At 43.3% G+C, this 26081-nt stretch overlaps 1 protein-coding gene across 1 annotated transcript in view; it reads left to right on the top strand.

Annotated features, from left to right (window-relative positions):
- The window catches only part of GRID1 (glutamate ionotropic receptor delta type subunit 1), a 437352-nt gene that overhangs the window by 211458 nt on the left and 199813 nt on the right, over nucleotides 1–26081 (top strand). The window contains 1 exon segment of the mRNA XM_088526360.1: nucleotides 23243–23448. Within this exon segment, the coding sequence (XP_088382486.1) occupies nucleotides 23243–23448 (206 nt within the window).

The raw sequence follows: 26081 nt of genomic DNA, 5'->3' as shown, positions 1-26081 counted from the left end.
TCGGAGCTGTTATTTTCACATCTGTCTGTGCTGCCCTTGTTTTCTGCAGAGCTCCCACACAGATCATGTTGCAGTTACCTTTCTGATCAAAGCGAGTGCTACAAAAAGGAGTACCAAAAAGGAGTAAACGTAGCAGCAGCCCCTCTTTTCAAGTCAGATTTGAGTTGTGAAGAAAGTAGCCATCAAAGTTAACAAGTGGGAAATGGCTCTGCTGGGAACAAAACTTAATTTGGGATTTCAAAACGATGTTTTCAATAAAATAAAAAGATAAGCCAAGGACTTTACAATTACTGATGGAATAAATTCTGAAAATTCAAATTTGGGGTATTCAGGAGATGTGCACACCTGCAAGAAAATCGAACCTTCCTTTCTGTCTTTATGTTTGGCCTCAGTCTGGTCTGGAGTTTGTTCCTTTCCTGCCCTTCACTGAAAAAGAACAGTATTGTGTCCTTCCTTTAGCAAGAAATTTAGATCTATGCCAGGCATTCAGATCTGTGCTGTGTAGTGAGAAATACGAGAGGACAGGTAGGCCTGTTTGGTGGGGAACCGTACACTATTGCAGTAGTTATTCTACTATTCTAGTTCTGTTCTAGAAACTTTACTTCTCTGTGTCATGGGAGAATTATTTACAAATTTGAAATTTGAGGAAACCCTCCAAGTTTGAGCATTTAAGAAACTTGGTCTTTCCTAGTGATGGAGCCGGTGGGCATGAGTTCTTCATAATGCAAAAACTTTACATATAGTGGGTTGATTCTCAGACAAGAAAAATATTTTCTCAGTAAACTATTTACTGAGTATACTTCAAAAATATTCTGAGAGGAATTGGAGAGCACTAAGTATACATTTCCTCCCATTCTTAATTATCAGTACCTTCTCTCTCCATCCACATCTTAACACTAATTTCCACTTGCCCTTAATTATCCATTACTTCGTGTGTCAGGTTAATTCTCTTGTTTAATCAAGCCATGATGCAGAGTGGGTTTTTGCCATTTGTCTCACTGTGAACCAATGAGCTGATCACCCCAAATTCCTAATTTATTATGACTCAAATAGTGCACATCTCTAAACTGGAGAAATGACCTACACGTGGGCATCTGGATATGGTTTCATTGCAGGATATGTTTGTAGCAATTTGATTCGCTTTAAATCAATGAGAGCGGCTCTGCTGGCCTTTAGGACCACGTTAGGCGTATTAGAAGTTAGCAGTTAGAAAAATAATTATTGCCCCAGGTTTTTCCTTCTGTCTTTTGTTGCAGGAGACTTTTCTTTTTTTTTTTTTTTTTACCCAGAGCTAGGATCTAGTACAAACTTCATTCTGTTTAACTTAGGGAAATGCAGAGGTAGTGACTCGGTGCCTAAGCATAGCTGGGTAGTGCCAGGGTAGCGGCCGGGGGCATCTCGGGACCTGTGCAGGTCGCTTGTAGGCCCTGTGCACTCTGAAATGCCCCTCAGCACCTATTTGTAGACATGCCTGTTCACAGTGTCTCTTGTAAGTGAAAGTTTCAGTTAAAGATGGATATTTGAGGAAGGTTTATTTTATTGTGTTAAGTATGTGTTTGTTTTTTGCTTTGTTTTTTCTGGAGTAATGACACCATTTAGTTCTAAAGTGAAATGCAAATGTGTTGGATTTTGGTTCTTTGAGGTGTTCAGGAATTTTGCAGAATGCTTAAATGGGCATCCTGCTGTCTTCAGGACAGTGTTCTGCTTCTGGACTCTGAACCCAAGCTTTTTGGCTTTAGACCTGAGAAAACTGGTGTTCAGAGGAGCCAATGAACCATGGATTTGTCTGTGCCTTTTCCAGCTGCGCTGCGGTCACCAGAATCTATGTGTCCCATGGGAGTATTTTTTATAAAAAGACAGGAGGATGGGACAGACTGGGCTAATCTTGACATTGGATGCAATCCTCTTTCTCATTAAATCACATTGTAATGGTCAAAGTCACACCTGAATTATTTGCAATATATCATTGCATAGTTTGACAGGCAAGAAGAGAATATATCATCTTTATCAGGGCCTGCAAAAATACTGTTCAAAGTCCTGCTTGTTCGTCATGCCAAAAAGGAAAGATGAGTTGGGAAATAACACTTTAAACCATTAAGGCATAGAAAATAGGACTGTGGCTTTGGAAACTTTTCTACCTTAATGAGACTTCTACCAAGTGAATCATTTTATAGATCAGTTGCACACGGTAATTCGTTTAAATCAAAATGATTTTGAGATACTAGAAGTGAAAGAATTCATCCCAACCATCAGTCATAGTGTATTCACTGGCACGATTCTGAAACAGGCAAAACAAATATCTTATAAAATCTGGAGGGAAATAAAAATAGAGAAAATGCTTATCCCCAGGCAAGGATGTTTTATTTCAGGATTTTTACAATACAGCCCAATGCACCTTTATTTTTATTTGGCAGTGTTACTTTAAAGAAGAGCGTGTGATATAGCACAAAGGAGGAAGAGATAACATGCCTTTACAGTTCTTTTTCAATAATCGCAAAAGGAGAAGGAAGTGTGGAGGGAAACAGCCTATTAAAGGCATATTAAAAAACTATTTTTTTAGTCACATGCAAGTAAAAGTGAGGGTGAGGTGTCTTCTACATTGTTTTTATTCAGAAATATGAGCCTGGCCCATATCATAACATGCATGCTTTTACAGTAAAGGCAGGTTATGTTAAAATTTTGTTGCTGTTATTTTTTGCAGTAACGTCCGGTGCAAAAAATGACCATAGGTATTAAAAAAAAAAAAAAAAAAAAGGCATGCACGTGCCTATGTGGCAAGATAGAAGAGTATTTTGCTCCTTGTAATGCCTTTGGGGGGCGGGGGCAAAACCGAAATTTCCTTATGTAGAGAGACATTAAAATTGAAGGGGTTTGGGGAATGCTCGTTACCCCACTGCGTTGGTGCTGGAGTTTCACGTGCGGTTTTCACAGTGCAGCTCGGTTTTACTCAAAGCGCTTTTCCCTTCATGTTTTCAACTTGAGCTTTCTGAGCAGGTTGTAGGGACTTGCTGCCTTGGTGAAGGATCATCCGCCCAAACCCACCCGCTCCGCTCTGGAGCTCTGCGGTGCCTTGGAAGGCCTGGGCAGCTCCGGGAGGGACGAGGGAGGGAGCTCCGCGTCCGCGGGGATGTGTGCCCCTCGCTGCCGTCCCGGCTGCCCGCGTTCAGTGCCGGGGCGACGGGAGCTCCTCCTGGGTGCTGCCAGAATGGGATGTCACAGAAAGAGCGCGCCGCACTCTGCCCTGCTCCGCTCCACTCTGTGGTGAAGGCTTTTTTCAAAAATGTCATTGAAAGCGTTAAGCTGCTCCTCCCGTTTGGATATCGCTGAAGAAGGGAGCAGTGAGTGTTCCTCAGTTTCATTTTAGTCTGCCCACAGCATGAACGGTTCCATCACAGCTAACTTGCTAGAAACTTTTATGACTGAAAAGTGGTTTTTGACTCAAAGGAAAGGAGCTTTGAAAATAAAAGTACTTACTGCTTCAGGAGCTTGTTCCTTTAGAAATGCAGCTGATTCCTGCTGCTGTGTCATAGAATCACAGAATCCTTAAGGTTGGAAGGGACCTGTAGAGATCATCTAGTCCAACCCCCTCTGCTGCAGCTGGGTCACCTAGAGCACGTGGCACAGGACTGTGTCCACGCGGGTTTGGAAGATCTCCAGAGAAGGAGACTCCACAGCCTCTCTGGGCAGCCTGTTCCAGTGCTTTTTCACCCTTCCAGGCATGGAAGTGCACTGTGAGACAAGGTTAGCTTGTGAGAATTACATTTACTTTTATATGCATATTTCTATGATGGCTACATAGATGTTCATGCCACCGCTCCTGCCACTGTCAGGTGCTCGCTGTTGCCCTCAGTGGGTCCGTTCTCCAGATCTGACTCGGTGTATTTGTCTGTGAGGCACCACATGCACCCTGGGTCAATGCAAGGGTTAAAATAACGGTCACTATAGCACAGACTTCTATTTAAGCATGTGTGTGTGCAAAAATAGAGATGTGTGCTTGTAGGACGTGGAGAGAGACACTGGCTTGAATAAAGGAAAGTAAGATTTATGAAAAGTATTCTATGTGCAAGGTCTCAAAACACCTTTTTCAAACAATTTTACTTTTGGGTTATTTGCACATGCCAAATGTTTCTGCTGCTTTTCTAAATAATGAAACATGAAAGCACAAATGTAATGGTCAGGTAGAAGTCCAGGCTGCCATGGGTGCGCACCGCTAACGAAAGGCTTCGTTTCCCGTGGTGCTTGCTGCGGGATTGTCCCAGGCGCGGGGAGGAAATTCCTTCTTGAGCACTGCAGCTGGTGCCCTGGAGCTCTGCAAACCTGCAGTGCAGAAATCTAGCTGTTATAAAGTACTGCGCAGATGATTGTAAAATAGCTTGGCGTGTTTGCTTATGTCTGAGTTTAAGGAAAAAACCTCAGTTTACTTTTCATCGCTGCTTAGGTTTAATTTTCAAAATACCTAGGAGTCTGTAAATACATGTAACTGCATTTCAGTTTCTGCCAGTGATGATTTTTAGGTAGTTCTTAGAATTTTATCCTCCTTTCTCTTTTTCATTCTTTTCGGTTGTCTACACTCAGCTTTTTAAAAGCTGGTGAATTTGTTCAGAAACCCTTAGGTTAAGCAATCATGGCTTCATATGGATAGGGTACAGCAATCTTCTGATACACTGACAAGTTTATAACAGTTTGCACATTTGTTTATAGTAGTTTTTAGACCTGAAATGAGCTACGCTAACTCTTTAAACAGTCAGCGTAAGTTTAAAAACTCAGTTATCTTCAAAGTATCTTATCTGAGTACTTACGTTATTTTGGGAAATTGCATTTAGATATTTAGCTTACACGAAAGCTTTTTGGGTGTTCACTTGCACTGCTAGACATACTGCTGCGTTTTGGCGAGCTGCTTGTCCTTGCAGGACAGCGGTTACCTCCAGGGTTTGAAGTACAGGGCACGGGCGCAATTTTACATGCGTGAGTTGCTGTTTTGTTTTTGGCGCAGAATTAATGCGGAGCTAAGTGTGCGTTTGACCCTGAGCTGTGTTGAAAGAGCGGCCTCTGCTCTTGCTACAAAATGGTCCTTGGGGGTCAAACCTGCAGCATGAAGAGCAGCCCAGAAGCAGCTCATGGTGGTTAGCAAAGCCCAAGAGGGCTGAGGCATTGAATGAACTGAAATGTGTGAGGAAATCTCTCTAATTCTTTTCCAAAGTTCAGGTGCAATTGGTGGCCACTGTTATATATTCCTCACCTGCAGTCATAAACTTCTCTTGGTTATAGTGCGGGCTGGGTAAGAGCTGAGGTAATGCCAGTGTCAAAACCTGGAGCGTAACTACAGGGGAGGGAGCCAGGGGCAACGGAAGATTATGGCCGGCCTCTTAAATCAGATAAAATTGTTGTGCAAATGTCCTTTGCAATATTAATGATTTAAGAAGCAAGCAGTGGCTAAATGCCTGGGGAGTGCTAGGGCCCTTAAATGTCATTTTAGGTTGTGCTGTGTTTTGTTTATGTTTTCCCTGGACTGTCAGGCCTCTGATATATGTGTGCTGGCTGGTCTCACGGCCAGCCGAGCGAGGAGGCGTTTCTCTGTGCTCGTGAGGCCTAGGTCCCTTGCACCGGAGGAGAGTGAGGTGTAATGGAGTTGATGGGTTTTGCCTTCCGAGGGGGAGTTTTGGCTGCTTCACGCTGAAGCCCTTCAGACGAGACAGTCAAACGCCGCTTCCTATTAGACACGCACTCAGTCACTACGTGTGCGCGCGGCGCGGGCTGCAGCGCCTGCTCCCACCCAGCACGGCGCAGAACCAGGTCTTTGGAGGTTGTTTTGGTCCCCGTGCACAATGAAAACCCTCTGCATTGTGGACTCCCAAAAGTGGATGACTCACACAACCCAATAGACTTTGAATACACTTATTCAGGGCTTCTAACACAACACAGTGTATACACACGCGCTTGTCAAAGCTTGGAGTTTTTTCTCTGATTGCTTGAAATGTATTCTGCAGGGGGCTGTCGGCTGGCTTCAAAGGAGAATCAACACTTTCCTCAAAAGAGACCAGGACAGAGCTCACAAACCTATGTACAGCATTTGTAGCTGTCAGACAGCATGTGCTTATCTCTGTCCTGTATTTGAAGTCAGCATTGTGCTTGCATCTTTCTCTGTCCAAAATCTAAATGCTTTCAAACAATTACAAATATAATCTGAACTGTAAAAGAACACCTTAAGTACCAATCAATTCTAGATGAAATTAAACCTAACACTGTGGAAATCTGGAGCTCTGCAGCGGCCTCGTGCTGCTTTTGGCACGTTGTATGCTGAGCCTGCCTGGGCACTCAGCTTCTTTCCTTGAGAAGCAAGTTTACTTTGTGCTAAAAAGGTGATACAGAGTCTGGGATTGGAAGCAGAGAGGGACATGAGCAAAGCAGGGAACAGAAGTGGGCACAGGGCCTGGAGACGGAGCTGGAGGAGGCTTTGGAGAAGCAGGGAAGAGTGCAAGGCTGGAGCCCGTGTGCAGTCAGTGATGTGGGTCTGGCCTGGTTTGGGAGACAGACACCCTCCAGCTGAAACCGTGAACCTTAATGCTAATGGACGCAGGGAGGCCAGCTGCTTGGCCTGTGGCACCTGGGCCTTGTTAGCAGCCATCTTGTGCTGAACAGCCCTGCGCTGGCCATCTCTCAGAGCCCGGAGCTGCTCTGCCCCAAAGTGTCCGCAGAGATGTGTGCAGAAGTCAGAGCTTTCACCCAGGATCGTGTTTGTCACCTTGGTTCAGTCCTCACTCTCCAATTTCTAGACTGATTCATCACCAATGAACTGCAAACCTTGGTCCCCAGGTAAGGTGATGAGCACCTATGAGACAGCTTCTGAGGTGTTTCTTGGTGTTCTCATATATCTGCTTTCTGTATCCTCTGGAGAGATGGTCTCAATGGCTCTTTATTGCTATTTCTGTCTGCCTGAGTTCCCCCCAAGCCTCTAATTAAAGGTGTTTGTTGTGAAAGTCTTGCTGCAAAGAGACTCTCTGCTTCTTTCCTTCCTCTAGTTTTCCATACCAGTTGTGACTGGGAAGATCCACTGCACGGCATGTTCTCTCCTAGGCCAAGGAAGTTAGAAAATAGAACTGCTTTTATAAGTTTTTCTATTTTAAGAAGCATATTTGGCTTGCTTGTTCCTTCTGTTGGTTCTCCACGCTACAATTGCACGTTCCTGGGGTGTAGCTTATGCATGGGCCAAAGTGAAGTATGCGATGGGCCCGGGTGAAGGATGTGTATGCGAAGGGCCAAAGCATGGTTCTGGGTTAAGCAAGCAAGGAAGCTGGAAACGTTGTTCTGCATCTGGAGCCAAGCTCCTTAAGCCCAGTTTATTTCCCAGCATAAGGACCATGTGCTTCCTTCACGCTTTCTCTGTCAAGAGTGACGGCTCCTCTCTTGCCCTAGGTGGGACCCAGCTGCGGGGTTGCTTTGGGCTTGTCCTTATTCCGTGCCTTCTTGTCAGGAAGAGAATGATCTGGAAGCGAGTCTTAGGCAGGGCTTAGAAATAGAGGTTAGCCTGACCTTTCCTGCGCCACAGAGCTATCCCTGCTCCACTGTACAGCGAGCGCAGTAATTGAATGGATCGCGCGCTGAATAATAGGAAATGAATCATGCTTGTTTAATTTTTTTTAACTCTCCACCAGCCTAAGAAGAAATTAATCTGGCAGAAGAATTTGCACGTATAGCCTTTTTTTTTTTTTCTTTTTTTTTCTTTCTCGTGGTTTTCTGCTTTCTCTGATTGCCTTGACAGGGCATAAAAATAATAAAGCTGAAGGAAGCTTTGGGGGGCCATGGTGTGCACGCAGCGTGCCAGGGAGCAGCGGTCCTGCGCAGGGAGATCGAAGCATGGTGCAGCGCTTCAGGCGCGCGCACACTCGTGCGTGCAGCTGCGCCCAGACGTGTCGCTTGAACCATCTCCCTGTTCTTGAGATGATATTGTCCCTTCCGAAGGTAAGGCGAAGTAATTCAGCACTGCAGATAGTACCAAGCCAGTGTTTCTCTTGGGCCTGACCTGATTTTGGAGGAAGAGACAGGGAGAAGGAGAGATTGATTTAGTCTCTGCGTGTCTGCCATATGCTGTGGGAATATTAGTCTGCATCTGTGAGACTGCGGAGGCTGGAGGATGCAGAGTAGAATTGGTGGAACGAGAGGGTGGCAAGGGATGGAGGTCGTGAAACAATTTCTCTAGGAAGCCCCGTGCAACATGTGTTGAATGGCTAATCCAGCTTTATTTGCATTAAAGATGTTTACTGAATCCTTCAGGATGGTCATGTTATTTTTATGACCATGGGCCTTAGAGTGAATGCTCCCACAATTACTGAGTTGTGGTATGTTTGAGGACTCTGCAGCCAACAGTAAGAACTGGTGATGTCTGGTATGTGCTGTTACCCTAAATTTTCAAACCTCTGCCTACATTTTTGACCGCGTAACCCTTAATAAAACTGGTAGAAACTCAAGAGCCGTGTGTTTGCAAGCAGTACAAAAATCTTCAGAACTTTGCATCCCGGGCAGCAAAAGGAGTTTGCGACGACTGGGGTGAGTTACGGAAACAGCAAACTTAAAAACCAGGCGGGAAGGATGAATTGTCAAATGGAGCTTGTGCTGGATGCCACGGTGATGAGGTTGGCGCAAATGCTTCAGGCCAAATCATTAGCTAGTCGTAATGTACCTGGCCTGTGCAAGGTTTTCCATATTAAGAATACTTTTGAGGAGAAATAGGTTAAAAAGGCAACTGTTAAGTTGGTTAGGCGCTTTAATCGCCGTAATTATTCTTGCCCTTAAAGTTGGATCACTGGTGAGCTCTGAGTGCCAACCCAGACGCTTGTTCTTAAGTAATTAAATGTACAAATGGAGCAGGATACGTCAGTACCAACCTCCCTGGAGTAGGTTTGCCAACGGATTGCTGCTCACTTCCGCAGGAAGCATCTTGGTAATTTGCTGAGGCCGTTGTGAGCTGCAGGGGCTGGCACAGCAACCCCAGAAGTAGAGCAGTGTGGTGGCCTCTCTGTTATTTATTTATAGCTAGACTGGTTGCCTTGCTTATAGGGGAAAGTTTGTCCACATGGGAAAGTGTTCAGGAACAACCTGCAGAGCCTAAGGTGGGTAGGGTAAAGAAACAGACAATAAATGGACTTTCCAAGCGGTCTAGTTTGCCCTTCAGTTTTCCCGGTGCTGGCTAAATTAGGAAGGATAATGCAAGAATCGTGCCACTTGACTGAGAGTTGCTGAATGTGCTTAGGTGTGCTGGTGGTTGTTGTTCTAACCTTAGCAGACGTAGCATTTTAATACTGTGCAGTATAGTTCTCAAAATATGGGCTTTATTTTTCATATTGCTTTGTGGTTTTAGAAGTCGATACATAAAAATTGAGAAGCAAGGCTTGCAGAGAATCATTTCACCTAATGGTTTTAAGTCAACTTAGATGAGTTAAATATCCATTGATACTGACTTGTCTTTACGTAAACTTTACTGAGACTTAAAATTGGATGCACCCTTAAGTGCATCATTACCGAGTTTACACCTCCATGAGGGTGGCCATAAACACCAATATGCAGTGACTTTGCCTGCTGACAATGGCGAGCTCAGGTGTCTCTGTGTACTGCTGTGTTCAGGAAGGGAAACTGTCACCGTTCGTGTCAGCCAAAATCTGACTGTTATGCATTAGGCATAACAGTAGCCATTTGTCTGAAATTTGTGTCAAGATACCTTATTCCCAAACACATAGCACTGTTGTTAGACTTCCAGAGAGGAATAAATGGTCTCTGCCTCAAGCACCCCAAAGTAACATGTGTGTGCAGATATATTCTGTGTATGTGCACCTGAAAGCATGCTTATATTCCTATTTCATGTGCTTTTGTCCCTTAGTGTAACTGTGCATTTGTCATGGGCTTCATGGCAACAACTGGCTTTTTTGTAAGCAAGGCTCTCACCAGGTCTTAAGCCTGATGGGCAAAAAGAGCAGCAAAAGACAGTGCGAATAACTTGCAAAAGACAGTGCGAATAACTTGCAAGTTGGGGAGAAGACTGACGGTTTTGGTGAAACATGCTCAAGGTAATGCATAATCTGTAAAACACTAGAGTGGATTTTAGGAGAGAGCAGTCAGAAAGGGCACTGCTAGACCAGCATCTTGCATGAACGGGAAAGGGTTGTGGTGGTTGTGAGAAAAGCTCATTCAAGTCGAGCATAATGCAGGCGCGCTAACCACAGCGTTGACATAACATGAAGATGACAGCAGACAGTAGAAATGTCCAGAGAAAGGAGCAGCAGCTCGCAGAGGCAGAGTGTAGCTGCCGAGGTGTTCGGGAAGAGCATGGTGCTTGGCCTCCGTGATTCCACCAGAGGGGAGCGCTTCAGGGAAGAAGAAATGGGAAAGCTACCAGAGGACGCATCAGGATTCAGGCAGGTCAAAAGTGTTACGGTTGTCTGAAGTAAATTATGTCTCATCAGGGCATGCCAATTTGCTTCAACTAATGTTTCTGGAGCATATATCGGCTTTTTTAATAAAGTTTCTTGCAGTTCGGTTAGGCTGCGCTCAAATTGAGAGCGAGGCAAGTCGAGAGGAAAGGGAGGCCCATGCCAGGGGAGTGGGAGGCGCAGCCTCAAGCCTCTGCTGTGTTAGATTCCCCAAATTCCCATTAATATTAGTGCTTATTGCATGCTCTAGTTGGAGACAGACTTATAGTGGCATTTAGCCTTCTCATTATGTGCCACTGTGTGCTTTGGCTGTGCTCGAATGTCTCACTGTGCATTAGAAAAGGAAGAGGTAGGATGACCTTTATGCAGACGGAGGGTTTGCACATTTCTACCTTAGAGGGTTGTAGTGCACCTCAAAGTATTTATATTTGGAATATGAAGAAAGAAATTGCAGAGCTACTAAGCTGGCACCATAATTATTACTGATCTGTTGCTTATGAAAGAAGCAGAGCTGAAATTGGGATTTTAGAACTCAGTTAAAGACGTTGACACCTCACTCTGCCTGGTGAGCGACTGCCAAATAAATACACAATTGAATCTTTTTTTTCTCTCTAGATGACAAGATCTGAAATGAAATAATCATATTTCACTCCTAACTGACTTTTAGTGCCACTTCAGAAGGGAAGGATTAATTTTAAATGCTTTCCTGGATATTCATTTCCTTTTAAACTGGAAATTGCTATAATCAAAATGAAAACTCTTGACAGTGAATTTAAATGTTCGTCTTCTGTTTCTCATCATAACTTTGTTTAATAGACATCTACAGTTTACTGGAGAAAAGCCATTCTAATTCCTCACAGGAAATGAATGCAATTTCTGTATTAAAATTTCAGGCTGTGTGCTGAATGAAGGCAAGCCTGTGTACTGCTCTCCTCTGAAGCAGTGCTCTGGGATTTGTTTCTGCAAATTTGTGCATAGAATTATGGGACTTACGATACATTGCCTGAACAATATAAGCAGGCTGTGAAGAAAACTTAGTCCAATTATTTGATTTAGACTTTTTTATTTTGAAAGTGCAAGTACTAAATCATCCATCTTGATAAAGTCTTTGCCTCAGCGATTTGGCCGAAGTCTGCTCTGCTTGTCTTTGGTAGCTATCCGAGAGGTGAAAGGTTGCTTCTGGTTTGTTATGGTACCTAAGAACATCAAAATCGTTCTTGAGAGCAAGATACATGGCTGAGAAAACCTGTCTGGCAGAGCTTATAAGAATATCTCGTGTGATGTTACATGTTTATACTGGCTTTCATTTTGTCATCCTTAGTAAGTTCTTTAGAGACAAGCTTTTTGTAGGATAGAACTCTCCTAAGGGCCTGATTTGCACTGTTTTTTAACTGAATTTTCGTTTGTAAGTACGAGTAGTCTGGAGTAGATTTTGTAAGTTGAAAAACGGTTTAAAAATCTGAGCTCCCATTTAAGTTGCACCCCCTGTGAACTCTCTATGAGTCTCCAGCAAAATGACAGGCAGTTGTATTCTGTTAGTTGGTCATTTTTTCTACTTAAATAACTGTTTCACACTTTAAACTTCTTCCAAGGTCCTTTACTTCTGATAGTGGCATATAACATCGCTTTCGAGTAAGCTTTTAATTTCCAAAGTGTAAATAGTCCCTGTCTACCAGGCAAGGTTTTATTCGTCCTGTGTATTCGCACTCAGCTTTCTGTTTACCGTTTACTGAAATGGTCTGGCGTGTGTAGTCTGAATGCACGGACTGAACACGGGTTCTGCCATTCCCACTGTCTGCCCTCACATGATTGATTATAACCATTGAATCATAGCTTTGATTTAATGTAAGTCTGAGCAGTGATTGTGGGTGATGGATCATGGTGGTCATGATATTTCAGAAGTAAAGTTCAAATTATATTTTAAGAGAATTTTCCCCTCCTCTGAAGCATCACATTCGTAATCCTGCCATAGAGTTTATGGCAGCAGATGATTACAGTGATCGATTCATCCAGGTTCCTCTTAGTCTAGCTTTACTTTGCCAATATAGCTTTTTAATTAGCATTTTTTTTGAAATTATCAGCAAGAATTGATTTTCTAAAAAGAAGCTCTAGTAATGTTTTTAATAAGTCTTTGAATGCAGATACTAAATTCCTGCATGCAAGTAATAAGCAATGTAAGCGAACAGACGGTCACGTAGTCTAAACGGTTTTAGTCTATGCAGAGGTTAAAGATCCAGATATTTTGGACATTAAAGACTTAGTGACTGCTTGATTTGGACTTAGCTAGTATTTGTTGAAATCAGAGTTGAGTTGACTGTACTATTTTGATCATTGTTGGGTGGTGCAGGGTTGCAAACCCATTGCTGCCTGAAATTGTGGGCTGCTCTAAGAAAGGCTTGGAAGGGAATAGCAAGAAACATTGCCAGAACGGGCATAGTGTGTGAGGGATGTTCCTGTTGGATCTGAAATAAAGAACTTTCTATAAAGAATTTTTTATTTATTTTTATTTTAAAACATCTCCAAGTGCAGCACAGAGTATTTCCTCAGCCATAGAACAACATAGGTAAAACTGAAACAGTTTGTAACATAGCATTATACAAAAGGGAAATATACCTAGGTTTTAAATGGGCCGTGCGGAAATACACTTGGTAGGCAAGACAGAATAAGACATAAGATACTTTTCCGCTTGTATCTGGTTGTCTTGCCTTCCTTACAGAAGAGTGCAAATACATCCCAGCAACAGCAAGTTGCAATTTTTGCTCCTGCCTCTTGAATCCCCAAGAAGGAAGGTGTTGGCCATCCCTCTGCCAAGCTGCTTGTGTGCACAGACTTCAAGCACCCTTTTCAATATTTAAAAGGGAAAATTCATGTAACATATTCTTCAAATCTTTAATGATGTCAGGTAGGACTGGTATTTCTAGATCTGGCTCATGAACATCCACCATTGCTTCCAGCAATGTTGGATCTGTGTACTCGCTATCTTGGAAGCATTTTTCCTCGCAGTATCCATGTGAGAAAATGCTGTAGATGGGAAATACAGGCACAGGTGCATTAGAAGTTGTTGTTAACTTTGTTGTTAAATTTGTAAAAGTGTTATAAGTCCTGTTGCTTAAGGATTTTATTTAGGAGTAGTCTAGGTAATGTTGAAATGGTCACTAGGCCACTTCACCTTCCCCAGAACCTCAAGTGGGGCAGTCAATTCAAATATTAGAAACATCTTAGGTCTTCTGTGGTTCACTCCTCTGTTTTTTTTTTTTTTTAACGTAAAACTAAATGCTATATTTTTGAAAAGCTTGATTTATCTTCCAGTAATGATTAGCTAAAATAATAGCTACAGATATCTTTATTTTACAGTTCAGCATAATGCTAAACTCATCATTTAGACTTTTTTAATGTCTAAATGGAGTGTGAGTGCTTTTCCTCTTGTTTTCTGGTTCATGTCCTTCAGGAGTTGTGTTCTTCCTTTTTTTTTTTTTTTCTTCTCTGAACATAATAATCACAAGCTCATTTACACTGCTAATAAAGACAGGGAATTTAGCTTTCTAATGCTATGCTTATTAAAACTGACTGAGAAGTGATCAGTGCTGGTGCTATGTACCGCATTTCCCTCCAGTTGATATGTTTGCATTGCCGGGCGCGCTGCGGGTGGCAGCCACGGTCCTCGGGGCGCTCTGCGTGTGCCCACGGAGGGTCCCACAGCTCCACGCGTTTCCAGCCCGGTGCTTCGAAGGGCCCCCTCAAGTGCCCGGGCCTCTGGCTGTGGCTCAAAGGTCGGTACAGGTTCACAGAATCATAGAATGCTTAAGGTTGGAAGGGGCCTCTAGAGGTCAGCTAGTCCAGCCTGCCTGCACACGCAGGGTCACCTAGAGCACGTGGCACAGGACTGTGTCCAAGCGGGTTTGGAAGATCTCCAGAGAAGGTTCATGTTAGATGTAGGCTGGCATTAGCTACATGCACACAGAAGGGCAGGTCGCAGGCCCAGGGAGTGAAATCCATACCCGTTGCACTGGGGGGATTTAATACCAACCTTCAGGTAACTTAAAACTGTAGTTTCTGGTCTAGCAGACGTGATTTCGGCTGATTCGGCTGCTGTTAGCAGAGGCTGAAAGAGAAGCTGGTCAACCTAAGGGGCAACTTGACCTGTTTGCTTGTAGCTGTCATCTTAATTAGAGAGCTGGTAATAGACATGCTGTTAATTAAAGTAGCAGCCTGTGACGGAGACTAACGGGGGTATCTGATGTGCACACGAGGCATATGGGGAGTAAGAATATTCTTACAGGAGAAAGAAGTAATACGTAATACCCGTCTAACACAAAATGAAGTACAGTCTTGTTTTTAAATCTCTACAGACTATTTTTTTCCTTTTCACTTTCCAGTCTTCTTATTATGTAGAAAAAATGCAACTAAAGGCTGCTTACATCTTTAAGGGCTCTAGCTGCTGTTTGTTCTCTTCTTTCTGCTGACAATGTCACGCTAAAATTGTCAACATAATTATAAATAGAAAAAAGGGAAAATTCAAACCCTTGTCTTAAAAAATAATCTGCAAGATATTAACTTACCATTTAGGTTTCTTATTTGTGATTTTATATGTGTATATAATTCTGTTTGGTTGGCTGAAGGGAATTGCAAATCAAAGTGACTATTTATTGCAGTGGGAATAAGGGATAGGTTCATAAAAAATAAAAGAAAAAAAGAAAAAAGAAAGTAAAAAAGATATGTGGCATCAAAGGCAGTGTCAGATAAACATCAGAAATTCTTCTGCTGTAGTGAATAATAAAATCTGAGGCAACAAAGAGTTTGTGAACAGCTATTCCATAAACTTATTTTCCTCATGATATGTGTAAAACGCAACTTCTCGTTGCTGTGCAAGTTGGTGGTCTTGGTAGGGTGTCTGCAAGTGAGACTATGTAATTCAGTATTCGATATTTTTGAGTGCCTGTGTTGGTATTTCTTTTACCTCTCTTTACCAGGGAGGCAACTCCGTGCAGACGTGCTTGGCTTCCTGCTTCTGTCAGTTTTCAGGTTGATGTTGTTGCCATGTTCCCTTTGCAAATTTTTTTTTTTCTTGAAAAGAAGTTCGTTAAATGGATAGGTTCAGAGCTTTAAGGCCAAAACATCGTTTATTTTGAGTTATTATGCAACAAGTGCAAAGTGTATTGTGTTTTTCTTATTTTCGGGTTAAGTTTGTGTGCTCCTTCAGCTGTTGTCTATCTGTTAGAAAAGCCTCACCTCAGGACCTTAAACACTTAATTTGAATCCCTCTGCATCCCAAGGGAAATTGTTCTCATAGTTGGTTGTTTCCACGAGCTTAGGGATGTGGAATTTGCATTTACTTGCTGCGTGGCTGTTTTGTTTCCAATCCTGGCCTGGAGGCTTTGCTCTGCGGCTGCTCAGCTCCGTTGAAAAAGCTGTCAGGAGTCTTCTCCCTGTTTAAATTTTCACAAGCCCTAACTTCCTTTTCCGTAGCCGCGCAGGCTGCAGTTTCTCAGCGTGTCGCTGTGTAACGCGTGCTCCCCTGCCCAGGGCTCTGCTCATCTCCCTGCACCGCTCTGGGCTTGAGCATCTGCCTGAAGGGCAGGGGCCGGGGGCTGCGAGCGGCGCCGGGGCTGCTGCGCTCCGGCCTCGCGAGAGGCAGCGCCGGTGCAGCCCGGGAGCGAGAGCACATCGTCTCCTCTGCAAAGATTTCAAGAATAATTCAGAAATAATTCTATAAACTTTCTAAACGATGAAACAGCCTCTGTAACAAGGTCTGTTCTTTCCCAACTCTTCTTTGAGAAAGCAGGAGAATGGGATATTTGAAGATCAGAAGGCAGTGGCAGAGCATGAGTGTTGCACTTTGGTTATTTAAGTATCCCCTATCTGAAGGCAGTTCCCCAGATCTCAGGGAGCACATGCCAGCTCTGGGGAAGCAGAATGAGAGCTTCACTGGGTAGTTGCAAGACAATTTGTGGCCATCGGGACTTCCTCAAGTTTCCTGCAATTAGAAGTCAGAGTAAGCAGCCAGCTCCAAAGAGAGGCTGCACACTTTACTGTTTATTTTGAATCTTTTTTTCTTTCAGAGTCAGTTTACAAATGTAAATGAAGTAATAGGCTTGAGGGTGCACTTCAGTTGTGTTGTTGCCCTCACTCCATTCTTTTCTTTAGTAGCTGCCAAAAGAATTTGCATCAATATTCCCATGGCCCTCTTCAGTGTCCAGTTCCGTTCTCGTTCTCGTAGTCAACCTTGCTGCCTCTCTTCACATCTCTTTAGCCCATGGGACCATGCACTTCACTAAATCCACTGCAAATTTTGGATGATTCATTCTCTTCTAACTAGTTCTTTTACTCACTGTCTCTTCACATTGTTATCAGCTGACTGCAAAGTTTGGGAGGTCTTTTTGTGTTTTTTTTTTTTGTTGTTGTTGTTGTTTTGTTTTCTGATGCAGTTAGCCTCCATTAACCAACCCTTATTCTCATGTTTCTCTCATGATTTTTGTATGTTAATTGTAGCCTGCTTGCTTGAGGAAAGCAGTTTTATTTCCCTTTAGTAATATTTTATCTAGTAATGGAGTCTTATTCCTCCTTCCTGTCTCTCTTGCTACAGAGGTTTAAACAGATATTATACATACATATTGCACATATATATTACAGATAAAATATGTATGAAACAAAAGAGCATGAAGAAGTTACCATATTGGAAGGGAATGTGATTGGGAGGTTGCTCAAGAAACTTGAGCAGAAAAGACAAAAATTGTCTACCTGGACTCAGAAGTCTTCATGACAATGGATGAAAGGAAGTATAGATTGACCGCCAGCATCTGAGCTTTTCTAGCATTAGGCACTTTCTGAATATGAAACAGGGGGTGGGGGAAGAGGTCCTGCTGTCAAGAATTTCATCAGTGACCTTTAACTCTGAAGCGCCCAAATTCAGCTCACGCTCTTGCGGGTGCTAAAGCGCACTTGGCTGGTCATTCATTCCACTCTTTTGAGCAAGAGAGCTGTGTTCCCACAAACACTAAATGCTTGTTTCCAGGGGACACAAGCGATTCCTTTCCATGCAAACAGCAGTTAGCGTAGCAGAGCCTCGGAGGTGCCTGGGATGTGAAGCTTCAAATACTGTCACCAGATATGCACAGCAGTGGTTCTGGGGACATGTCAAGAGAAATGAAGTGTGAAACTGTATCTGCAACCTCTTGCCAGAAGGTTGGGAAATAAGAGCATTTCCAGCAGCTCACGCGGCTGTCTCGCTCCCTGAAGTTTACAGCTATATTGTGTGGGCGACTGTAGAAGCCACTGTAGTTACATGTGGGCAAATGCATCTGAATAAATATTGAAGGTGTGAAGGGAGAAGCTGCAGATGAAACCTCCTAATATACTCAGTGACCAAGAGCAGTCTCATGGCACCGTGAGGAATGACTGCATGAATGAATGAGTGGACTTGGAAGAAATATCTGAACTGGAATATTCCTCTGTCTTGCTAAAAACTAGAGGGGCTTGAGACAATACAATAACCATCTAAGTCAAAGAAAGTAACTCAATGTTATCTTGACTTACAAAGATTTCCAGCTGCCTGATGAAAGGAAAGGTCTCTCAGAGGTAAATGTCATCAGAAGTCTTTCCTTCCCCTCCCTCCTATCCCAAAGTACCAATCAAATACATTCAAAAACCGAGAAGTGCTAGAGCTTGTTCTGTAGCATTCAAGGACTGTGGGTTTGGTGATGATGAAGTTAAAAACTTACTAGAGGATGAAAATGTGGGTTGCGGTTAGAGACTTTATTTGGTGTTGTATCTATTATTTTCCCTCCCTCCCTAGAAATTAGAGTATATAAAAGGATGGGAATTTACCAGTTGATTGTTAACCTTTCTATTTTTCTTGGACAGCTCTGTAGTGATCTAATCTCCTCTTGAGGGAGAGGCCTCTCTTCCCCTTCCTCCTCCTCAGCTTTTCCACAGGGAAAAATTAGAAGCCTGTAATACGTTAACAATCCGTGCTTTCCGATGGATGGGTTTGGGGATGGCTGGCGGCAGTGTATTATTCTGTTCCTTGTGGCACGATACGTTGCCTTCCAAAGCAGCAGCAGCGAGCAGTGGATTGGGTGCAGCAGTAGCAGGCGCTCGGCGGTGAGCGGGCGCACACCCTGCTTGCAGCCAGCTACCTTCTGCACAGCCCTTTCTAGCGACGTTTGGAATCACCTAATTCCCTTCTGGAAGATTAGAAGACATTAGCCAAGGAATAAGATTAATTAGGGGGAGAAAGTAAATCTAGTAAATCCTTCCATTTGCTTGTGAAGCTCAGGGTGTGTTGGGCTTCCTACATGGCCTCCCTATCACTGTCCTTAACCAGGGTGCAAAGGCTGATCATGTTTTGGGAGAGTCACTCAAACTGTGTTTTAGTGAGTTCTGCAGTCAAATCTCAATTTATATTTAGTGAGGACATCACTCTTTCTCTCTCATTTTCCCATAAGTATACATGCAGGGATGCTGCAGTAATGCCTAGTCTCATAAATGCCCAAATGAAAAAAAAAACTCATGTCACCACAGTAAAACAAGAGAGAACCCCGGACACTTCTTGCTGTTGGTGGTAATGAGGTGATTGTTTCCCCTGTTGCGACATTCCAGTATGTCCAAGCTCAGGTTTCAAAATGACTTGCCCGGTGCTCGGGCCGGGAGCAAGGGGATGGTGCTGGCCTGCCAGGAGCTCCCGCGTGGCGCTCGCCTGCCGGCCTGTGGCCGTGGGGCCCGTCTGTGGGACGCGCTCGTGTGCGCAGGGGGTCGGCGGCACACGGGGCTCCGCTGCGCCAGCAGCCTGCCCCTCTGCTGGGCGGTGACCGAGGAGACGGGGCCTCGCGGCACCTGGGAAAGCTTTGGGGAAGGAAAAGGTTTCGTATCCTGAAAGATGGGGGAAAGTTCTCTGTGTTTGAAGTATTTATCTTGATTACCAATGATAGTAACAAGTACCAATGTGTAATAGGTATGTGACACTGCCACACTGAGAATCTGTGGGAGGAGATGTGGCTCTGAGATGACTCACTAAAAGCTAAATATAAGTAGGAATATTTGGGGGACTTAGGCCTAAGTCCTTTGTGTGTGTCTGTCTTTCTGTCTCTCTTCCCTTCCTCAGTCTGTTAAAATGTGCTATTTTTGTTTATAGCACAATGAGTGGAGAATCATCTGGCTGCCTGGGAAAATGAATTTTGGCTGCCTGGGAAAACGGACCAGCTCACTACTTGTCTTTTAAGTAGTCCTTACTTTTTGTTTTGCAAAAGTACTAGTCCAAGTGAGAGATGCCTCAGGAGACTTATTTGATGGCAAAGTATAAGTGAGGTGGGTTTTTTGTTGTTTAAAGAATGCATGTTTTTTCTCTCTGGGCTCAGAGTTATGTCGCTAGAGAACTCTGTGCTTGTATTTGCCTTCATGCTAAAAGTAGATGTATTGCAAATAAATAAGTGGTAGTTAATTTCTGTTTTTGTTGTTGGCCTTCTGCTACAGGCGGAGCTGACTGACAGCGTCTGCATGTGACTTGGAGCTTGGTTTTGTCTCTCGGCTCTCCCCTTTCCCTTCCCCTAGAGATTTGTTAGCCCAGTAGGGGCCTTTTAATCTCATTTTTTTAACATAAAATAGCAGAGAGCAGAGAAGACTGTAATTGATTTTTGTAGTATTTTGCATTTTCTGGCATACAGTTTTATGGAGGCTGTATTACCAAATGGGCTTTAAAAAGGCAGGAAAGTGGACTTTAACCGTTACTAGAGAAAATACGTAATTTTTCTGAACATGGCATCTACAGGAAGATGCGCTTTGCAAATCAATGGGTTGGCGAAGAAAGTAAACTTTTCCAGATTTCAGATACCACTCCCCCAGTGACAGCCCAGTAGATGAACTTTACGTAGAAGAAAGATTGCCCCAGGTAGGGTGGTTCTGGCCTTTGGGTTTGAGAGAGAAAGCGTCTTTGATGGAGGATTGAATTATTGTTTATTGGTGTGTAGTTAAATAGTTATAAACTGCAGCAACTAGCTCCTGTAATGTGTATTTATTGCATATACTTTATTATACTGTGCAGGTGCTTATAAAGTACATGGGCTCTTCACCTGAAAGGTGTTAAATAAATGCAAGCAATAATTGTTGTTACACGTATAAAAGTGTAAGGTGTTCCTGCCAGTAGCCTTTCCTCCAAGGCAGATTTAATTTATTTATCTGCAGTGGTTTTATTGCCGTCTCTCTCGAGACGGGGAAGCACAGTATTTAAAGTTGATTTAAACAAGAGGGGGACTTGCTGTGCAACCCAGTAAAAGCGAAGGATTGTGCTGCTTCCCCCCCTTGTGCGGGCCCTGCCGATGCAGCCCTGCTGAAGAGACGTGGTAGTTGGTGGGAAGTGTTCTGTCCACCCTGCCGTCCAGAGAGAGCTCCGGAAGAAAGCAGAGTGTCACTGCATTAGATAAAGCAGTGGCTGCTAAGGCAGTGAAAGCAATCCTTCTCTTCTCTCGGAGCTTAAGTGTAAGGATTTTTTTTAAGTGTACAAACACTGAAGTAATGAAACTGTCCAAGAGTTCTTGAGAGGATTCTTGTCAATGTTTAAATATATCACCAAAAGAATACTCAAATAAAACTAATGTAAAAAAAGAAAAAGTGTGAATAGGGTCTGCAATCAGCAAATGGAAAACGCAAAAGCTCAGCTTTTCCTGCCCGTTCTCATTATTTTTCACACTTATTTACTTTTTCCTTTTGCAGATGTCCAAGTGAAAAGATTGGTGTAGGTCATTTGAAAATAGAGCTTGGTGCAGATACTTCCATCCTTCCCAAACCCGCTTCCTGATGGATAAGAATGAAAGGGTGTGAAATTATTTCTCGGAGCTGCTTCAGTTTACTGCCAGCTCTTTTCTGTCCAGCATGAAATGGTTTCTGGCCATGTGGTGTCTCTACTGCTGTCAAGTGGGGTTAGTCACTGGGGTTGAAAAGACAATATATTGTGCTCTGCCTCCCGGAAATTCCTCTCTGCAGTGAACGTTCTTAAAGGCCAACTTTGCCTTCAGCCACACAACTGTTTAACACAAAAAAATAATAGTTTAAAGCTGCTTGTGTCGAGGCAAAGAAAATAAGATCCTATAATCTTAAGATAGTCAAGTGTTAAGGTAGAATCTACAATTTTTTTACATAATATAATACCAGTAGTTACTCTCTGGATGTTACTATGCTTTTCACATGGGTAGGTAATGCCACGTGTCCTTCTATATTTTTATTCCAGTTTACATCAGCCAGTGTCATGGCCAAGCAAAGCTCAAGCAGGAAGTGACAGTTTTAATTACTTTGTGAAATACAGTTAAGGACATTTTTATAACAGGTGTTTGTTTTGCAGTTACAAAGTTCCTATGTTAGCAGTGCACCAAGGCTTTCCTTGCTGTTTTGTTATCAACCTTATACTTAAATCGTCTCGTTCTTCTGTGGCCAGACCTAAAAACATGGCCTGTGTCTCAGAGCTCAGAAGCAGCTCCTCTCAAGCCCAGAAGCTCATGCTCAACCTGGGTGTCACGGAAGAGACACCAAGTTCATGTGGAGTTTGCTTTTCCCATGGTGCTTGAGTGAGTCAGTTCCATGTGTAACCTGCTGACCACATGATTGTAGCTGAAAGTAGAATATTTTATATATGTTGAGTTATTATATGGCTCTAAGCATAATTTCTATAGGAGTGATTTGCGTGACTGTATTTTGTATCAAGTTTTTGGAGCAAGGGTGGTGCATGGTCTTTCCCAACCGGACGCTCCCTCGTGTCAAACATTGCTACAAGTCTGCTTGAACATGCAAAACCAGGTATATGCAGGCGGGTAGATAATTCAGACAGGACTATCTGATTTTTATGGCTGGTTGTAGACTACACCTTGAGCAAAAAAAGCGATTGAAAAGGGAAGGCAGAGCTGGCTCTAGGTCCCACAGCTGCAGCAGGCTGTGTTTCACTTGTCCCAAGTGTTTGACTGTGAGCTTGGATTGCTGTAATTTTCCTATAATGCATGAAATGGCTATAATGAACTATTTTTTTTATTAAGAGTAATGGTAGTTCAGGATAACAGTTTCGCTAATGCAAGAATCTGAATGTTTTGAATGAAAGGAAAAAAACTCGCTGTAAAAAGTACAAGAGAGACTTACGTATGAGTAAAAAGCACTTATGGACACTTTTATTGAATTCCATGTGAACTTTCAAAAATCCCTTCAATTCAGAAAAAAAGAAGAATTATTTGTCGCAAATTAGGAAAAGTGGAAAGTAAGTAGCAATGGGGTTTGCGATTGTTTCTGTTGGAGCTGCCGTGGAGCAAAGCTCGGGGTTCCTGCGCTGCAGGGCATGAGAGCTACTAAAAGGAGAAAACGGGGGGCATCAAACTCATTTCCTTACATGATGGGTCAGATGAATAAATGACCCTAATTCGTCATGATTTATAAGCAGATGCTCCCGTGTATAGGTATGTGTTTTTTTTTTTCTATTAATGTACTGATACGTTTAAAGAAAGGATTGCCCCTTTGATAAACTTTGCAACTGTCGTTTGTGAAAGCAGGTCCTCTTAAGCAGCCCCCTAAAATAATTAGTGACTGCCGAAGACGCTGCTCTGCTGCCAGCCGTTGGGGAGCTTTGGGCACCTTCCCCTTGCGCCCGTCTGTTCCCGAGCTGGCCGAAGCCGTGCTCCGAGGCAGGAGTTCAGTTGAGCAGCTCTGCTGAACTGAGAGCAGGATCAGCCCGTGCCTGTGCCTCAATTACTGCAGGAATTGTGCAGGTTGAAGCAGCCTCACTGGCAAGCTGATGCAGTGGTGTTTTTTCTTTTCTTTTCTTTTTTTTTTTTTTCTTCCCCCTCACCCTACAGACATACGTGGACTGCAGGGATTTCTCGATCAGGCCTCCAGGCTGGGCCTCGACGTGTCCTTGCAAAAAGTGGACAGGAACATCAGCAGAGTCTTTGCCAACCTCTTCACCACCATGAAAACAGAGGAGCTGAACCGCTACCGCGACACCTTGCGAAGGGCCATCCTGCTGCTCAGCCCCCGGGGAGCCCAGGCCTTCATTAACGAGGTCAGTGCATGATGCTCCTTTCTAGCTCTACGCTCCACACTTTCTGCCTCACACTCGTGACTTATGTACCAAGTTCTCAGCAGTGGCAGGTTTCAACGGTGCTGGCTGATAAATGTCACATCGGGTTCTTTGTCAGCCTCTAGTGCCAGAGAGCTGAAATATGGGGCACTCTGTGTAATACGTACCCGTAACACGTTAATGAAAATGGGACAGCATGGGCCAGATGGGCACTTTCAATATAAAGTACAGGTCTGCTGGGCAGTTCCTTTCTTTTTTCCTGGTTGTCTTCCATACTAGTGTTTTGACTTGGATTTAAGCCACTGTCTACAAATGACCAGGAAAATCTACTGCAGAGTATTAGAAATGAAGCCTCAGGTGCCTGAGGACGTCAGCTTCATGGTGGAAACACCCGGGCTCATGCAGAAAAGGTGCATGTTGCTCTTTGGCAGCTGAATCAGGGAGTTTTTATCAAGTCTGAAGTAGGAATTATATGTTTGTGCCTTTCTTAACAGTGTCTTGAAATCAATGAAGCTAATTAGGACAGGGATGTAGCTGCGGGGCAAGCTTGTAATTAATGTTGTGCTGGGGGCTAATTTTTGGCATTAATTAGTTTTATCCAGCTTTTTTAATATTAAATAATGAATTTTTCTATACCGCTTCATATGTCACAGTTGAAAATGTAAGTAGGATCCTCCATGTATACAGTATATTCATTAGCAAAGAACTTGGCCTTGAAGTAATTTCTTTTTAGGCAGACTGAACTAGAAAATTAAAATGTGGATGGACCTGTTTACAGTTAGTTTTGCTGCATCAAAGACTGCTAAATTAAAGAACAAGAAGAGTATGCTAAACTCTGGTTTTCAAATGAACGGGTTGAATTTATCCTAGAGAAATGCTGTAGGTGGGTAGCTCGGGAAGGGCTGTGCACAGCTCGGGCGGTCGCGCCCTTTGCGTTTGCAGAGGACTTCAGCTTTCCAGTGAATCGTAGCAAGGTGGCCAAAAAAAAAAAGATTTAAAGAAAGAGCCGCGTGGGAGGTTTATGCCATCGTGTGCGGGGCCGTCAGCGAATGCCACGCGTGCACGGGCAGGACCCTGCCCCGTGCGCGCTAATGGATTAAACTGTGCTACTACTCGCTTCTCCTTAAAGCAATGTGTGTTATAGGCATTAGGGCTAATGATCTTGGTGTTTTTCCAGTTCCCTGCAGGAGTTTAACTGTGGGCTAAAATGAAAAGTAACTTATTTAGTGATCTTCCTATATTGAATCTTGATTGATTCAGAAAAGCTTTATGAAAGAAAATGTCGTAGAAAGGGGCTCGCGGGCAGCTCAGGTGCTCGCAGGAGGGAGCGTCCGGCGCTGCCGGAGGCCACATCCTGAGCCTTGGAGCAGGCCCAGGCGCAGCCGCGATGCTCCGTGCTGCAGCTCGCTCTCTGCCGCGCCGTCTCAGGTGGCTTGGGGTAGCAACCTCCAGGTGAAACAAAATAGTTATTTTTATATAACTTACAGAAATGCGACATTCACAGCATGCAGCAGCAGCAAAGTCCCTTCAGCAACTTATGAATTTCTATACTTACTAAATATTTCATGCTATGGATCAAGTCATGATTGGAGCTGCATAGCAAGCAATATGGTATCTTAGAAGTTGTTTGAGACTTTGAAACAATTACTCTCTTCAGATTTGGGAAAAATCTGGATGTCAGAAAATTTTAAGTCCGAGAAGAAATCTGAGAAGAAAATTCAAAGACTTTTTTATTTTTAACAAATTTGGGTATATTGATTTCTTTTTTTATGCTATTTTAGCTCAAACTTAAAGATAAAAATTTGAGAAGGAAAGGAATTTGGTTTAAAGCTCTGTTTTTGTAAATTTTGGGACTTAGAAAATTCCATATAAACAGGGGTTCATTGATAATGTTGTTAGTTTTAGTTTGTGTTTTCTACAGGGGAAAAAATGTCTCTTGTCTATAGTAAATTTTCAAAGTCTAGATAATATATCTTCATTTAAGAAAACCCAAAGTGTTGCCCACAGGCCCTCCAAGGAATGCAAATCACAAAAACAGGAAAGTTCCCAGACAGCATCTGGATCGTGAACCCTGCTCCGTCTGTCTCTAATAAATTTTCTAAGGCCAGTTCGTAGGCATCACCTTTCTGCAGCTGGCGCTTGCTTCCTTGGCCTGCCACGTTGGCAACTGATGCATTTTCCCTCCAGTGGACTGGGCCAGAGGTGCAAGAAGCAACTTTGGCTGCATGGAGTTGGGGGCAGGTCTGTCATCTCCTGGGCTCCAAGCTACCTGAAGCCTCTGAGTGCTCCTTTGTAGGTTTATTTCTTTGGCTTAGTTTGTATTTAGGCATCATTTTTACTGACTTAGCATCCTCAAAGCCTGATTCTGTGGTGTGTCAGTTTTAGTGCATCAGAGATTATTGGCATTTCCATACATTTTCAGGATGTATTATTCTGCTAAAACTGCTGTGACTGTGTTGGGGCGGAGAGAGAAATCTTTTCAACTCTGTAGGTACAAGCATGGCATCGGCTTTTGTTAGAAAGCAGTCGGTAAATACACTTATAAAACATTAGCTACCCCACATTTTGCTTTAGAGGTCACTTTAGATGAGGTTTGCTTTAATCCCAAAGAGAGT

This window comes from Tinamus guttatus, unplaced genomic scaffold (assembly GCF_059628265.1).
Source record: "Tinamus guttatus ecotype Peru unplaced genomic scaffold, ASM5962826v1 Tinamus_guttatus_pri_ptg000246l, whole genome shotgun sequence".
Lineage (NCBI taxonomy): Eukaryota > Metazoa > Chordata > Aves > Tinamiformes > Tinamidae > Tinamus > Tinamus guttatus.
This window is presented reverse-complemented; position numbering and strand designations above follow the sequence as displayed.